General features: G+C 40.5%; 1 protein-coding gene across 5 annotated transcripts in view; it reads right to left on the bottom strand.

The window, feature by feature from the left end:
- The window catches only part of nectin1b (nectin cell adhesion molecule 1b), a 205,484-nt gene that overhangs the window by 95,383 nt on the left and 91,686 nt on the right, over positions 1–18,415 (bottom strand). The window contains exon 6 of one of the 5 annotated variants that reach the window (XM_055028730.1): positions 823–7,310. The exons of the other annotated variants lie outside the window; for them this stretch is intronic. Within the exon in view, the coding sequence (XP_054884705.1) occupies positions 6,805–7,310 (506 nt within the window). The 3' untranslated portion in view covers positions 823–6,804. Of the gene's footprint in view, positions 1–822; positions 7,311–18,415 lie in introns of those variants that run through there. 5 annotated transcript variants of the gene reach the window in all.

Below are 18,415 nucleotides of genomic sequence, written 5' to 3'. Positions count from 1 at the left end.
TCTGCATTCGAATCCCACAGTCTGAGACAGATCTGTCTAGCGCTACACTAGGCCTCTCTCATCATATTGCCGCAGCTTCATTAGGCTCTGAACTGCGCATCAACAGCTGTCTGACAGTTTTCGCTCTCCAATTAAAGCCAAAAAAGTTACACTGATCCCCATCAAAGACTTGTGTTGGATACTGTGGGAATCCCTTTATCTCTGATGTGTTATACGAACGGATCCCGAGTCTTTCAGCTGCTTTCTTGGTTACATAAACTGTGAAGATAAAAACAACAAAAAAACCTACCGCCGGAAAAATAACTTAACTCTCTGTATCATGTTAATCCAGGACAACTTTGAACCTCCTTCACACATTTAAATAGTTTTTTTTTCTTCAAAAGCCACCAAGAGTCCGATTTCCTCTGGTGTTTTTGCATCTTTTTTTTTTTCCTACCACACTTTTTCCTTCCACTCAGCTTTCCATTAAATCTAGATAGATAACCCTGTCAGGAATCAGCATCTTTAGCCAGAGGTGATTGTTCAGCTCACTTTATGTTTGGGTCAACTTCTCCATTCAACTGACTGACTCGTGGCTCTAAAATGTGATCACAATGCCCTTTCAGTTTTGTTCAACCAAATTTATTAACAGAACAAATGTTTTGGGTGTGACAGTTTACAGGCACGTTAGAAAATGGGAATTCAACTGAACCACCTGCATGAGACAGTGAAACATCACGGTTATTGGGAAAAGGCTGCAGTTGCCAAAAACATGAATGTGCTGCAAACATGGATCATATTCAGTCAGATGACACATTTATCCAATCAGTGAACTGGGACAGGTTGACTATTGAACTCATTTAATGCTCAAAACAAATACAAGTTACTTTACTGGGTCATCACAATTGAACAAGATATATTTTTTATTCTTATATTTGTAACACCCTCAGAAATATACATTCACATGGCTGCATACAAACAGATTTATTTTTTTTTTGTACTTTTTGAGATTCTTTCAGTGACACCATTTTGACAGACTGTATGCATTACCCCCTTTGTATGACAGTGAAGTCACTATTGGCATGTTAAAAAGGTACTAGAGGAGCAGTTTTTAGTCGAGACTTTGGGAAAAAGCTATCCATCAACATCATCTATCCATCACCGAGTCTCCATGTTTGCAGTCAAATAAGGTTTATTTTACACAACAGGCTCCCTATTAAACCCAGACTATAATCTCAACTTTATGTACAATATTTACAGTGGAATGTTAAACATACAGAATACAAAAAGTAGGATTAGGATGGAATGAAGTTACAGTCACTATTATAAAATAGAAAGTCAGAACACCTCAGTGATATGAATGTTAATATTTAGCAATGTACATTTTGACCCCAAAGTATTTCTTTTTTCTTTTGTTGTCTGAGAAGCAGTTGTGGCAGTGGTTTCATAACAGAAGCAGAAAAAAAGTCAGATGAAACCGTACGTTTGTGCTTTCAATGCGGGCGATGTTCATTACTTCATACATGCAAGTCACGATTCTTTTTACTGGATTAGAGTCGCTGCTGTTGTGCTTAAAAAGCTTAGAAGAACGTCAACAATCTGATCTGAGGCTGCAGGATTTAGATTTCTGCTGGATTTCAGAAATTCAACATTGAGTGCTGTGTTAACTGTTAGTTAGAAAATGAAATTGTCTAACTAACTTTTTTTTGTGTGCGATCAAGTATGCAGTCCTACTAAAGTGCTGGGATGAAGACTAACTGGATTCCACTGCATGTAAATGATCATTTGTGTTAAATGGAGATTTGCAGTCTGTCTCTGTTTTGGAGATTTTTTTGTTTAGTTCTGGACAAAAAAAAAAAACCTGACTTGTGAAGAAGAAAAATTCCAACAAACATTTTCATTATCCAAAACAAATTGGAAAGGTGTGCATTGTTTTCACTTCCTTTATTCTGAAGCCCCAAAAGAAAATCTAGTGTAACCAGTTGCACACAAAAACTCCAGACGTTTTCTGAAGCTTTGGTTAGATAATATCGCGGGATAAATGTTAAACTTAATCAGAGGTTGTTTTATTTTTAATTTCAGAAATGTTAGTTTAAGAATTTTTGGAACCAAAAATGGTTAAATCATAAAAAAACACATGACTTTAAGACCAAAGTGCAGCGTAAAAAAAATAACTAAATTTATAAGTTATATTTTACTTAATGCCATAAATAAGATGAAATGGTGTTTGACTTTTACACCCAGTCAGAAAAGGTTTTGTTATATTATTGGTGGTTTAGCCAGCTATAAATATTGCAGCTGTCAAGCCAAACCTTGAGTCAATACACACTTTCCCACAATGAAGGTGAGGATAACGCTGCTAGAATATGTTGATTTTAATTGCCTCATGTAAGGAAAAAAAAGGGATGTAAAATTTAAATAGTTAAAGAAAATGAAAGGGGTGAGCACAAATTGAAAAAGTACCTAGTTAGTGGGAAAAATCTGGACATTTTTAAGAACTTTAATGGTCTAAATTTCAGCAGATTTTTTTTATAGCTTACAAATCCTTAAAGATCCTGCAGAAACACTGAGAAGCGCATCAGTGTGAAGTATCCACAAATTAGAAATCTAATGCATGAAAATGTTTTCAGGTGGTCATAATTGATTTATGACCAAGAATTAGATACATCAAACCTCAGAGGTTGATTTGAACATTTTTCTTCTACTTCACATTTCTGCATCTTTTTTCTTTTATGTCTACGAAATAAAACCTCAATAAAACACTAAAGCTTATTTAAAAAAAACAAAAAAAAAATAAAAGTGGCATGAATACTTTACAAGAATTGTGTCTAATTGTTTCATTTTATTCATCTCTTTGGGGAACGAAGAGCTTAAATAAACAGGAAGTGGTTGCTGTGTCTACCTCGCCCCTCCTTCTTTTGATAGGCACTGAATAAAAAGAACAAAAACATAAAACGTGCTTTGTTTTCTTATAACGCTGCGGTTCAAACTATTTCTGAGTAAACAAGAAAGCATTTCCCCTGCCTGTGTGAGAAAACCAAACTTTTTTTTTTTGTCCACAGTGACAGAAGAAACTGGCTACTGTGGCTCGGTTTATTTTGAGTCGTGTACTGTCTCTTTAAAATTGAAATAAGGCCATTGAAAAATGGATCGGAGGAGGACAGGATGAAACTGACTTCTAATAAGAACAACAGAAACTTCACTGTTCAATGCTTGTTTGTGTATATCATACAATACCGACTGAGGCTCATGATTAACATGCTCATCTAAAAGCATACAGTAGACAAGCATGGACTGAAAAACATTCACATCTGCAAGAAAATCCTCTCACAGGGGTGTTTTTTTTTGTGTTCTTTATCATTTTAACATATATTTATATAGGTATGTTCGTATTAACTGCAATATTGTCGTTGGGTACGGCGTACCGATGAAATCATAGCTCTGCCAATACCGACGACAATAAAAAAAGGAGGATATTGTCGCCTTTCTAAGCTGCAAATGAGGACAAAAACACACTGGAATTGACTGGGAAAAAGAAAAAAAAAAACAACAAAAGCACTTCCACTCCCACACACGAAAAACATGCATAAAATAAGGCTTAATACAGTATTTGTAGTGTTCAGAGCCAGTCAGATATGTTGTTTACATCCACAGATTTACTGCAATGCCTCTCTTATCTCTGATTTTTCACATTGAGATTTTTTTTGTTTTCATTCTCGTTTGAAGCAAATATATTTCGCTGATCGCGTAATGGAGCTCAGAGCTGAGGAGAAGAGAAAGTCTTTCTGCTATACTAGCATCCACTGGCACTTGCTAACATCATTTTTAAAAACAGATACAGATATATACTGTATGTATAACGGTGGCATAAAGAGTCAGTGCGTCCCCATATGCAGAAATAAATCTTGACATTAAAAAAAAAAATTCATTACTGCAAAATCACCCCCCCAAAAAATAGCTGGAATTCATTTTGAAAGGAAGGAAGGAAGAAACATCAATAAAGCAGCAGTCAAGTTCTTACGCTGCTTTCTTGCTTTGCGGCGTTATTTTTTTCAGATCCCTTTACTTGTTAAAATATTTTCTCTGTTAGCGTAAATAAAAGCATCAGTTGACATTTCCCCTCTCATCCGAGTCCTTTGAGTCCATGGATGACTCCTGGTGGAAAATGAGGTTGATGTTAGCCAGTTCTTGGGTAAACAGTCTCAACTGGAGAGGCAGAATCATTACTGAGAAATTCCTCAGACACTTTTTCGCTGACAACCATTTTGAGGAAAAGGGGTCAGAACCAAACATAATTACGACAGCTCAACACACGCAAAAAAACAGGAAAAGAAAAACACCCAGACATCTCATTGAAGTGGTGAGATTTCTGAGCACATGCACACAGGTCAAACTGTTCAAGTCAAGCGACAATCATGACATTTCCGAGCGCTGTTAGAGATCCAAGACTCAGCGAATGTCTTTTCCACATAATTACTCACAAAAGCATCCATACCTTTTGAGCTTTTACACATTTTGTCTCATTGTAACCACAAAATTCAATGTTATGGGATAAATCAACACAAACGAGGGCATAACGGTGAAGGAGATGTAATATGATGCATACTTTCACAATGAAGGCATCTGTAAGTTTTACTAACATAATCTGCAAAAAAATACACACAATCACATTGTATTATTGTTAAGTAGTTTGGATTTTATTGCATGACATACGTATTTGATCACCGACCAATTAGGAGGAATTTAACCGGTAGTTCGTCTTTAAGAAGCTCTCCTATCTTCCACTCCTTGCTTGTCCACAAAGCCAATCAGACTCCAACCTCTTCACTATAAAGTTTTTTAAATCAGCCAAATCCGCTTTTTCCCCCCCCTTATATTTGACTTTTTCCACCAGCCTGAACGGCCAAATTTCGATGTTTTCACTCTCCAAAAAACGTCCGATTGACATCACTTCCAGTGTGGTACGAACTGCGATACATATCCTATTGTTCTCAAAGCCTTGGGAGTCTGAATGCTCATGTTGCATTTTATTCAACAACTACATCACTGATATGAGACATAATTCTGCACCAGCAGAAACCAGACACAATAAATCTGGACGTAAACAATGACTGAAAGTTATCATTCTGACAATCCCACCACTCCTGGCTCCAACTGCACAGGTTGCAGTCAATGCTCAACAAAAGGCTTGAGCTAAGTTAAGCTTTCTCTTTATTGGCTACCTGTTTGTTGTGATCTTTTGACGGTGCTGCTAACTCCCATTTTTGAATTGGACACAAGACTAAAAATACTTGGAAAGATTTGGAGTTTTTGCAGCAAAACTGACCCAGGAACTGTAGCATCCATTATTACGGTGCGATGCTTCGTGGAGTCAACATTCAGTCTATTTGGGGTCTGGAAATGTTGACAGTAAAGTCTGATTGCTACTAAATAGTAATATGAACGATTATACACATAAAAAGACTAATTTGAACATCATGGCCTGCTGTGGGAATGTATCCTCTGTTCGACCTCTGTCACCGTAATAATTAAAATACTATTTTACGGTTGTCTCAAATACTTATTTCATGCCAAATTAAACATTAAAAAAAATAAAACAATGTGATTTTCTGGATTTGTATGTAAGGTGCAGTCTCTCACAGTTGAGGTGAACCTTAAACCTCTCCATTCTGTATAAGTGGGGAAATCAGCGGTGGATAAAACACTGATTCCTCCCAGCAGTACAAATTCAGATCCTCACCTTTTGCTGTGATTAAATAGATTTTGTTTATCATTTGCTCTTGCATCTCATCTTACAGATCACTTCACCTTGTGACAAAATGTGAGAAAAGTTCAAGTGGCATTACTACCTTTGCAAGACAATCGCAATAAAGTGAAAAGTAAAACGCTGAAGTCTGTCAGCCAGCTTCTGCCCTTCCCTCCACCGACTTCATGATTCACTGATAAGGACACTAATTTAACATGACGGAAACTTTAGCAATAAAAAAATCATTGAATGTTATTATGTTACCACCATGTGTCTATATGGCTCAGTAGACTGACATCCTGTTATTAAAAATAAAAACAGCAAATAAAGTCTGAGATGGGGCTTGAAAAGCATCAACAATGTCTTTGGAGAAGGACAATAATGCGCTGTCGCCATAAATGTTGCACGTCTGTACAGCTATTTATTTATTTTATTTTTTTGTATCTTTTCTTTTTTTCCTGAAACATTTGACCATAAACTTTGAAACACTTTAAACTCCACCTGTAAAATATGTCAGACACAATAACTCTCATTTCTCTGCAGATCATACAAAAAGAGAATATAAAAATGACAAATTTGCAATCGCTAATGACAAAAATAAACAGAACAAACCAAAGTAAAACAAAAAATAAAAACCATACATCCAGTGTAGGACTTTCACAAATGTGCTCAGCAAAACCTCAACCTGTTCTTTTTTTTTTGTATACATTTAATACATTTATAACATGAAAAATAAAATACACAACAGTATTGACCAACCACCTTTCTGGCCTTGGAGCCACATTGAGTCCATTTACATACCTTAGTTTGTAATCTTTGCCCATTAACTTGATGAAAACGACACCAATGCTGTCGTGTTGCGAAGTCGTGTTCTTGGACTTTAAATAGACCCTTGATTTTCCTAACAGTGATTAGTTGGATGGAGTCTGATGCGGGGAAGAGGGGCGGGGGGTGAGTTGGAAATGCCACTGTGGGAGTTGCGGGTTGATGGATGTGAGGGAGGGGAGGTGGGAGGTGGGGGTGAAGGGTGAGGTGGAATGCAGGTGAGGGGCGACAGGTTGCTTGGCGGTTGCATGCCTCTACACGTACCACTCTTTCTTAGAAATGACAGAGCCGTCGGTTTGAGAGATCATATCGTCGGCAATTTCAGGTTCTGGGTCGTACTGGAAGGCCAGAGTCCGCTCCCCGTAATCTCGGCTCTCCCCCTCATCCACAGTGAAGTACGGTCTCTTCAGGTCCTCGGATTCGGTGTCGAAATTCCGTTCGCTCGCCTCAAACCCCCCGGTGTTGCTGATCTGGGTGGGCTTCTTCTCGTCGTCCGAGTCGTCCGGGTACTGGAGGTTCTTGGGGATTGGGGGGTGCGCTGGCATGGCGCCCGCCTTGCTGTACCCGTTTCCGAAGACGTGCTTCTTGGTGCTGTAGTCCCCCTTGAAGGTGCGATGGCGGCGACGCAGGAACACAAAGAGCAGTATGGCCGCCACGGCCAACAGGATTACTCCCCCCACAATGCCCCCGATGACGGCATTTGCATTGTGCTGCTCCGGAGTGATGCCGGTGTCCCTGGGTGTCGGGTTGATAGGGAGGTCTGGGTAGGAAAAGACAGATGGAAGGGAGTGTGTCAGTGCTCTGGTGGGAGGAGGTGCAACTGTGCAGGTGCATTTTTTTTTTTTTTTATCAAAACAAAAAAAAAGGAAAGATGATGTAAGGGAGACGAGGACGGAAAAGCAAAAGGGAAAGGAAGGACCCCCACGGGACGCCCACAGCCAAGCCCACCCAATCCCACTGGAGCCACCAGTGCTGTTGAGGACGGCGACATGCAGTTCAGACACGGACAGAATGACATTAACCCCCGGCGGATCGGACAGAGAGAGTCAAAGTTCAGCAGCATGCATCAACCAGAAATTTTAACAATTTACTCAGAAAGCAGCAGCAGGAGTGTTTACAACGCGATAAAGGTAATCAATTCTTGTTTTGCTTCTAAAATGTTTCAGATCAGATTAATCCTAATAGACAAAGATACACACAGCAATTTATGATTTAATGTGTCTCAATTTAATTTCAGCCATGACTTTGACTAACCAAAATGTTCATTTCCATATTTTCGGCCTTTGGGATTTGGATAAGGATTTACTTTTCGAGATGTTTATTTATTGTTTTTATCCTGCTTCATGTTGTCAGGCAGGTCCCAGTTCAGTGATTTGCAGTTGAAATCAAACCAAAACATAATCAGGCATACTTACATGAGAACCTAAAATTAGGTACCGATCTTATCTATCGGTTATTGATCTATTAACAGTCGATTCATGATTAAACAAGTATCGTTTCACACAACCTCAGCTTTTTCCCTCAAAATATAACCCACTTTTTGGAGCACAGCTCAATTTGTTGGATTTAAAACATCAAAGTGACAAAGAAAGAAAGAAAGAAAAAAAGGAGTTTTTAAAACACTTCTTCATCTTTTGAATGAATCAGCTTAAAATAAACATGGTGAAAGGCAGACTCCAGAGGAGTCTGACAAGAAGTAGCTCCACAAGACATCTTCATCAGCTGTGCAGAGGTAATGAAATGAGAGAGCGCCGCCTGGGATGATTATCAGCAGCCAAGCATTCGCGGACACAAAGCACTGAGAGAGCAGATAAACACGGAGCTCATCCACTGAAGCAGCCGAGCGACACACCAAAGAGACGGCGTCGCTTTAAAGGAGGAAATGTGTCGTTTTTATAAAAATGACGACAAAGATATGCATTAATATAGAATGTGATATAATATAGTACTATTAACTTACTCCTGGTTGCATTTGACACAGCATTCATGTCTGAGGGTGAAGTGAGACATCGTGGTCAGTCCATTTCTTTTCACAGAACCAAACATCATGGGAAAAAAACAGCAAGTGCTACTCAGATAATTCAAGTGAGGAATCAAAGAAAAGGGAAGCTTTTTGTTCGAGAAGCTTTGATATGATTACTAGTTTGGCCTTTGCTTTGATATCTGCTTTATTGCTACTCTATTATGAGACATCTTAATGTAATTGGGATTAGATTTTAACAACGTCCATATGTTCATCTGGAGCCGGTAAACACGACGCCTTGAACGCAGCTTGTTTGCCTTCTGCATCAGCGGTGCCTTCAAGCTGAGTCCAAGGAATGAAAACCCATCAGCTCAAGCTTGAAAAAGTATTCAAGCCTCTCAAACAACCAAAAAAAAAACTAATTGGATTTTCGCAGGAGTTTATGTGAAAGAAAATGATCCACAGGTTTCTAACTTATTATGTATTCAGCCCGCTTTACACCAATACCCCTAAATAAAACCTAACACAACCAACTAGATTAAATCAACACAACGAAGAATCGACGTTCAAAGCATTTCTTGTGTAATCCGACTTGGTCAGGTTTTTAAATCTTGAAGAAATATTTGCCGTGTCTTTTTTGCAAAACAACTGTATCTGATTTTTCGAACATTAGAACATCAACCTCTGCTTTAGCCTCAAATGTTAACCACATTTTCTCAATAACTGACCTCTAATCAGCTCCTTCTAAAAAAACAAAACAAACCACAGCATGATGTCATCACTTCTATGTTTAAATGAGGAGAATAATGTGTTCAGTGTGGTATTTAGTGTTGGTTTTCCACATGTAGAAAGTTCGATTTTGCCCTCATTCGACACGTTCGCAAAGTAGCCAACGTGGCGGCAGGAGTTCTTGTGGTCTTCTTATAAGAGCAAGTAAATTTTTGGAAAACGTAGCTTTGCAAAATTGTTGCTGAAAACTGGAATGACAAAATCAACTGGGAATACAAGAAATACTCCTCATCAGCTAAACCATTGCAGTCAACTAAATACTGCATTCATGGAGTCCTTGAAAGTTGGAAAAACTTTCTATTTAAATAATGTACGCATGTGATATGAAATGAAATCTGAAATAGTCCACCGGTGTGAATATGAACGCTACGGCGCAAGTCAGCCAAATCAAACCGAACATCACCTGAACAAGAGGGACACATTTTAATATAAAAAGATACTAATTTCAAACATAAAAAAGAAAATCTTTTCAAATGATCAACCTGAAGCCTTGAATCAAGTCAGTTAGGCTTGATAAGAACTGCTCTTTATTAGAAACGATGAATCCGAGCATAATGCAGCGACAAAGGGATGGGTCTGGGTAAAGTTAAGAAGCTACTGAAGCCTTATTCTCTGCTGTAATTAGAATGGCACTCTATCAGTCCAAAAAGGAGAAACCTCCGGAATGCCGCCACCGCCGCCTTTCTCCCGAGGCCCGGCTGCAAAGCTCTCCAATTTCCAAAGAGGCGCCGGGCACGGCCTCAAATATCAGCTCAGGTTTTAATCTAACCACCTAATGGGATTATTCAGACACAGGCCTTCATTACACACATCAATGGGAGAGCAGAGCCAGGTCACCCCTGCTGGAGAACCCATCCTTCCTCCGAGCCCGAAGAGGGGCGAAAATCCAGATGATTGAAGAAGTGAACAGCAAAGGGAAAACATTCGGCTGTAATCCTCTTCACTGCCCCTCGCTGACCTCCTCGGCTAAGATCTGGTTTTGCTCTTTTAAATCCTCGTTTCAATCTTAATTAGGGCAATTTTCACCCAGGTTACTAAAATGAGACATTTACTTTCATTAGAGGGGGTAAAAGACTGAGACTAAGGTCCAGATCAGAGGCAGCTAAAGGTCCCAACATCAGCCTTCCGGGGTGTTCACTGTTATCTCCACACCTATAAAGGATCAACACTATTTCTTCACCACTAATGACTGAAGGAAGAGGTTTCACGTAAACACAATAATTATAATATCTCAACAGCAGGTAGGGTTTAGATATTGAACAACGGGAAACCGGAAAAAAGGAACAAAGGCTGGAAAGATGAAGGCCCAAAAGAGGGAACGATAGGAAGTGCACAAGGAAGCAGAGGAGGTAGGAAACAAAAAGAAAGGAAGGATATGAGCTAAACAAAAAGGAAAGAAGGAAGATAGTTAAATGCGGGGGAGAAAATATAGAAAACAAAAAGAAAGAAGGCTGAAAAAACATTAATAAAGGGGTGCAGGACACAAGGAAGGAAAGAAAAGAGAAAGGATGGGCAAAAGTAAAAAGGGAACAAAGAAAGAGGGCATGTGGAAAATTAAAGAATATACTGGAAAAAGGAAGGAAAGAAGAAAATATTTTCCACAGGCCACATTTGTCTTTTCCAGACTATGTGGTAACTGTAATAAACTTAGAAAGTACGGACTTGAACCAACTCTAAACACTCACAGAGTTTTGTGGTGGCCTCCCACCCAAGAAGAACCTGTCCTGGCAAACACAGCTAATGCAAAAAGCTGTGAGGATGCTTTACCCCGATAACCCCTGAGCTATAATTGGAGGACTTTAAAACCTGAAAAAAAAAACACTGTCTAATGCTGAGCAGTGCTTTTATTCTGCAACATAAAAAACAACAACAACAAAATCTGCCTCTTCTCAGAATGTTATCCAGTCCGCTTCGTCCCCCATTCTCATCCTCCCCCCACAAGGTCGCTTCAGAGGCTTTGCAAACATGAAGATATCACAAGAAAATAACTCAGATTCTTGTGTGAATGCAAGAGGAACCTGAGTAGCCACGGTGCAAACCAATCCCATTTCAGAAACAATATTTTCACGAAAACGGGTCTGAAATGAAAAGATTTTAAAGCCTTTAGGAGAAGGAGAAGGGAGCAAAGACGAGGCGTTCCTCTTTGCTCACCTTCGCTACCAGCAACACCTGCCAACCGGCAGATAAAGACGACCCCGGCAGCAGCTATGATACTGTTCCAGCAGACAAAACGGGAGGGCGTCTATTAGCGGCGCAGAGGAAATATGTAGATAGTGGCAGAAACTTTGACTTGCAACGTCTAAAATGTGCAGCTGAGATTAATAGGAGGAAGCAAGTTTTGTGATGGGCTATAATTCAGCGCAAAGTGCCTAATAGATGCAGGCAGGTCAGGAATAACAGGAAATGCTTTGCTTGTTCTGATGCCACATTTAGGATTAATCATACAGCTCTGAACGTTTGACATGATAGAAAGGATGATTTACTGTGTCCAAAGGTTTCAGAGGCAAAGTCTGCTCCCTTTACAGATCCATCTGTTCACATTCACACAAAATTATGCATTGATTATTCACACCGCTCTGCTACAACAACAAGCAGTGCATTTTATAGGGATTTTCTATTACAGACCAACCAAAGCAGCCTAAAATTATGAATTGAAGAGAAAACTTATGATTTTGAATTTTTAAACAAACTCTTTACAGAAGTGTCTTTTGCTTTTGTTAGAACTGCACGTTTTTTTGGATGTGACACTATGACCTTTCTGGATTTTTGCCTATTCGTCTGGATTTCTGCCTATTTGAAAAGGCAGCAACAAATAGACTCGCTGCCTATTCGTCTGAAGGACAGTCAGTGTGAATGATGGGCGTCTGTGCAAATTTTGAGTCTTCCCAGAGAGATCCTGGTCTTTAATTCCAGTTTCAACACAGACAACTGAAATGAATGAGGGTTTTTTTCTTGAATGCAAATGCAACATCATCAAATTCTATGATTTGCTTTTAGTGTGTTGAACCTGAGAAACATATAAAGCGTGCAGCAAACTTTTAAAGAGTAACTAAACCCCAAAGCGATTTTTTATTTTCCAGATAAACTGTACAAACTGAACCTTCCGGGTGTTATCGTCATGTTACCCCAATCTCTAATGACAAAGACACACTTGGCCACGCCCCTAAGCATATCTTAACTCCTCCCACTTTGGTGGAATTTTTCCAAAATTGTCTGGGGTCTTCACAGAACAGATTATCATATTCTAAGATCAAATTACATACAATTGGACTCTTTTTTTCACTACATATGTGACTTCTTGAGGCTTTAATGCAGTAGATCCAAATGCAAGTTACATTTCTCAGGGTTTTCTTTGGTAAAATGGGTGAATTATTGATTTTTAATTCACATTTATGAGCCATTTTGTGTGGGGTCACATAAAATCCCATCATAAATAATTTGAAGTTTGTGGCTAAAAATCTGGAAAAGTTTACGGAGCGTGACGAGCTGCGCCAGGCATTGTAAAGCAGACGAATCGTTAAGAAGAAAACGGTAAACAAGCGCAACCCCAATAAAAACAAAAAGGAAAGAAGGAGATCTTGTAGTGGAAATGATTTGTGGCTTCTGAAAAGCAGCAGACTAGATACAGAGCAAGGGTTTGTATTTCAGTGGAAGCCACAGCATAAAACAAACAGCAGGAGTGCCAAATGTTCAAAGATGCAGAAGGAAAAGGAGCGTCTGAAGCAGAAGGGCCTTTTAGAGCGAGAAAGGAGCTGTTTCCCAACTCTGTCCTGCAGGTTTCTAGGTGTGCTGCAGTCGTGTCTACACACGACAAAAAGGCAAAACAGAAGGAGCTGAACATTCCTGAGACTTAGCAACAATCTCTTGGACAAGGTTATGACAGAGGCAGGGAAAATAAAAAGGATTTCAAAGCGCGGTACAGGGAGTGGTGTGATGATGTGACTAATCGAGGAACAAGCAGAACACAACAGAGGATCAAAAGGAAATGCAGAAAGAAGTTGGGGAGCGTTGACAGGCAGGAAAAAGGAAGACGGAGAGGGGAGCCTTGGAGAAGTCGGCAACGGTGACAACAGGCAAATAAAGACTGGCATAATGAGCGAATGACGACGGGGACAATCGTAGAAGACACATTAATTCAGTGGATCCAGAGATCCTCATTACTTCCCCTGTCTGAATTTGCCAGTAGTTGTGAAGTCATGGAAATGTAATTCTGCCACAACGAATAAAAGCTCGTCACTGACGGGAATTAAACATGCTTCATGGGGACTTGCAGCTGAGGCAAATCTCACCACTGATTTCTTTTTTCCACTTGTACGCTTCCTTTCCTCATCATTTGTCAAAAATACTTTGCATTTCACTGTCACTTATCCAACCGGGGAAGAACCCACCTTATATGCAGGTAAATACCACTTGCTGCACTAAAACCTTCAAACCCATAACTCAAATTGAATTTCTTTCTTTCAAACGGCCAGCGGATAAGAAGTGGGGCGAGCGGGCGTGCTGGAGGAGATAACGCAGCAAAACGTTCTCATCAAAACACCGGTGACATCATCTCTGCTTTGCATGTGTGAACATGCAGCAACCCGCAGGATCGATCTGGTCAGAGGAAGACAGCAGGCTGCTGCGTGCGTTCTGTCAAAGACAGACGGAAGGAAACCCTGAAACCATTCATTGGGACTTTATGTGAAAGATCAACATAATCACACATGAAAACAATAAATGTTTCAGAAAAGTGTAACTGAAATAGGAAAAATGTTTGTTTTTACATGTTTCTTAAACATGTCCTGATGGTGTGTGCTCATTTACCTCCACCCTGTGGTCCTATTGCCATCTACAGAAATCCACCGCTCCGTGTTAGAAACGACCAATCAGAGCCAGGGGGAGGGTCCTAGAACTGTCAATCAAGCTTGTGTACCCTGCAGCTGAGAAAACCATGTATGACCATGCTAACTAGCTTCATAAGCAGCACTCGATCTGCCTGTTTCAAAACTTCAAACACTAAATACAGTTTAATATGCATTAATACACACAGTGGAAACTGTCTTGGGACTAGCTTGAAGCTAACATCTACGATCCTCCACTTTGTGATTTATGATATCTTAATGTTTGCGTTTGTTGTGACTTGATCAAATATGGAGGGTGTGAATACTTCTGGACACAACGCTTTCTCTACCCTTCACTGATGCATCGAACGCACAACGCGGTGGTTCACAGCAGGAATAAACAAAGTTACAGCCATTTTCACAAAGCTGGTAGATCATAAACACAAAAGCCACATTAAGGTTGGAAACGCTTCTTTGTGTGTGATTTTTTTTTCTGAGCTCTTGTAGATAATCACTTTGTGCTACAGGGCCCTTTTTCTAATCACTTTAAATGCACTTTTAATGAGCGATGAATATTTACACCAGCATCTTAACACCAGAGCCCCTTTAAAAACATGTTTGCTCATAATGCAGCATTATTAAACCGTCTCTCCCTTTATTGCCGGCCTGCATGCGGCTCCAGAAAGGCTGTTATTGGGTCAGCGGGCTTGCAGCAGACGGATCTGCACATTAGGATGCATTGAGCTGGAAAAGGTCAGGTTTGTTTACCGCAACTGTCCTGCTCTCAACTTCGTCACTAATTGTTTTAATGTATATATATTTTTTTTATTTTATTTTGGCTGCCCGGTTGTTACGTCGGGAATGTGCTGAGCGACCGGCGCACAGCCGATTCAGCAGCAGCTTTGGAGCCAGCGGTCAGACTCTGGGACAGCATGTGACCTACTTCATCAGGCTCTCAGGGAGGCGTGACAGATCCAACACCACACAGCTGGACAGCGAGGAGGAGGAAGAAGGAGGATGAGGAAGAGGAGGTGAGATGGGCCGAAGGGGGCTCAGCCAATCCCGCCACCCCGCCGCTCCATCTGCCTGCCACATCCTTCTCCTCTGCATATCCTCCGGAGAGCAGAAACAGCAAGCCATGCAGAAACAAATGTTAAGATAAATCACTTCGATCTCAGCTGCTCTTCTCTCACATGCTCTCCCCGGTGACATTTGGATTTCAAGTGTCCAGTCAGGCTATTACGTCTTCGTCTTCTTCAAATAGTGAAATAAAACCCGCCTGCTCTGGAGAAAAAGGGAGCATCCCTCTCCTCCGTTTTACGCAGCGCTTGCTCTGGCACAGAACAACGCCGCTTAGGGTTTATGGGCCGGCCTGCGCTGCTCGAACAACGGGAGCAGTCCGTGCTAATGTCTCATTTGGATAATGAGGTGTGATCTTGGCAGGATCTGAGACGCCGGCAACCCCCGCGCCAGCAGCCGAAGACTTGGGGGCGAGGAAGTCGCTTCATCATCCTAAAGATGCGAAAGCCTGCAGGTTTGTAGCTGTCAAAGCAAAAAGTTCAAGGGTGATGAAAAACACGCAGGAGGAGGTGGAGGTGTGTGGATGTGTGTGGGGGGTCCTCAAATGTCTGCTGACATAGCTCAGCTTCAAATGAGAGTGTAATAATACACAAGACACACATGTGGCCTTTGGCTCTATGAATAATGCAGGCGGCGATGTGAGACGCCGACGCCGCAATATGGTATAGAACGCAGATTGAGACGGATGACAGGGAAAGACAAACAAATTTCACATCGCAAAGGGAACCCTGTGCAAAACCGACATCGTAATGCCTCTCATCTCTGTTTGGGAGTAGAAAGACAAATGGCTGAACAGAGAAGCAGCGTTGTTAGATGTCAGTAATACATGGTGCGATACTTGTTTCATTCAAGGATCTTCTTGCCGATGTCTTTATAACAGAGAGATGGATGTAACGTCACTTTGAGACAAGCAAAATCTACGCAGACTTGTACTAAAGGGTCTAACAGGTCTGCCAACCTCAAACTCCAAGATTGGTTGTTGGGATTTTATGGGATAAGTTAACACAGAGTGTGGAAGTAATTCAAATTACAAATGAAACATGTAAAACAAGGTGCTGGGTATCTGCAGGTTTCAGTGGGTCGAATTCAAGACTTTTTAAGACCTTTTTAATGCTAGCCTGAATGAAATTTAAGACTTTAAAAACTATAAACAGAGGAGTCCTGCTGACTCATACGGGCTGGCAGCAGAAGTTAGCCACTGGAAAAAATTAACAACATCCAACCAAAAGGTGTCACATTTACCCACAATAGTTGCAAAAAATACCAGCTAGCACAAGTATATTAGCAGCACAGGAGATGTCTGTGTGTGAATCAAACTTTTACCGCAAAGTCTCACAACCGAAACCAAACCGTCGAATCGTCACAATGACATTTAAGACCTTTGATTTGTGTATTAAGCCCAACTTACATTTCTTAAAACAAACTAAAGACATTTTAAGGGCTTAATTTTGGATGGACAAATTCATCAAGTCTTAAGGATGTACATACACTCTGGTATGGTAAAAAAAAAAAAAGCATCATGATACCCCCACCACCATGTTTTACTGTGGGAATGTGCTGCTTTAGTTTTCTTGCAGATGAGCCAGAAAGTTCAACGTTGGTGTCAACTGGTGGGAAAATCCTAACTGGACTTTCTATGGCTTTCCTACAACAGCTGTGATGTAACTCCTTTACAAAAGGTTTACAAAGTGTTTAACAACCAGCTAGGCTAAGCCTACTTTCTTTTAAGCCTTGGATCGGTGCAACTCCTCCAAGTATTTCAATTTAAAATATCCATAAAATACGTCAAATGTAGCAAATCAAATGGAATTGATAAGCTAAAGGCTAAAGTGAGGAGACTCTTTTACAGTGAGACGTTCCACAGAAACTCTTGAATATAAGTTTTATGTCATCCAAAATGACATTACTCTTAATAAAAGTTGCGCTCTGCTACTAGAGTGGAGTTTAAGCATCTTGAAGAATCGATGCAGAAGTGCCCTCAAGTCGTTCCGGGGCTTGCAGTCGCAAGTTAGATTTCAGTGATTCTGCAGCCAGTATGATACAATCTTTATCTGATGGACCAGATCCGATCAGATTTTATCAGTCAAATCCCTAAAATTAACTTTCAAAGCGACAGCGTGAATATTCCCTGGAGGATTTATGACAGGTGCTTTTTTACCGTCATCGTTTTCTCCTGTTGTTGCTTCTTCACACCATTTCTGGATGTGATATTTACGCTGAGACAAGACATTTTGAGCATTTGGATAAGGTTACTGCTCTACATATGCACCATTTGTTTCCATTAGAGATTTTAGTGTTTTTTGTTGGTTTTAGTCAGTTTCACCCCCTCTCATCGTCTCTGTGTTTTATTCCCTTAATATCAGTGAAATGTAGGAATTAGAGGATGGAGAAAGCGACAGCCAGCGAGCAGTGGAGGTTGACACAGGCTGTTACGTAAAGTCTTGTAAACAGCCTTCTGCCCTCTTTTCCACCTCTGCTCCGCTCCCAGATGCTGTTTGCCTCGAAGCTTATTTCTGCCTCCCATCTTTCGCTAAATTCAAAAAAATTGGATTCACCGAAGCATCTCGCGCGATCACGTGTTTTATTTGCTTATATTTCCACAAAACGCTTCCCAACTTATTTGGTTTATTTTCACCACGTCTGAGGTTTTATTTAATTTTTTTTCCCCCCCACCACCATTTTCTCTGGTAACTTGATTTTCCCCAACAGAAGCTGACTGTTGCTTGCTCAGGCAGGCGTGAACAGAAGTTGGCAACGATAGTCCTGTGTTTTCCGAGGCGTCCGTCGTCCTGCTTTCTCTCTAAACTTAAGAGAGCGCTCCATCCAGTCTAACCCGTGTGATGAGGCCCTGCAGCACAACTGACAAAAAAAGGAGAAGTACAGCTGATCCCTGAGTGGGGGTTGATCTCTGAAAGGTTCACGAACATATTTTCCCCCCGACAGATTCAACATCCTTCCAGCTGATCCTGAATAAATGCACCGTCTTCGATGGTTTTCTCACACAAACCGGCTCTTATGTGTGAGAGCATAAATCTCAAACTTTGTAAACAAATACATCCAAGAATATGGAAAGCAAAAACTTTCCCACATTTCAATTTACTGTTAACTGCCAAGAATGAAGGAAAAAACAAACCACACATCTGCTTTCTCAGAGGCGATAATGACATAATTGTAAGGCCGTCCTGACAAAACGGCCATTCATCAACGCCG

The sequence above is a fragment of the Poeciliopsis prolifica genome, unplaced genomic scaffold (assembly GCF_027474105.1).
Source record: "Poeciliopsis prolifica strain line A6 unplaced genomic scaffold, Auburn_PproV2 SCAFFOLD004, whole genome shotgun sequence".
NCBI lineage: Eukaryota > Metazoa > Chordata > Actinopteri > Cyprinodontiformes > Poeciliidae > Poeciliopsis > Poeciliopsis prolifica.
This window is presented reverse-complemented; position numbering and strand designations above follow the sequence as displayed.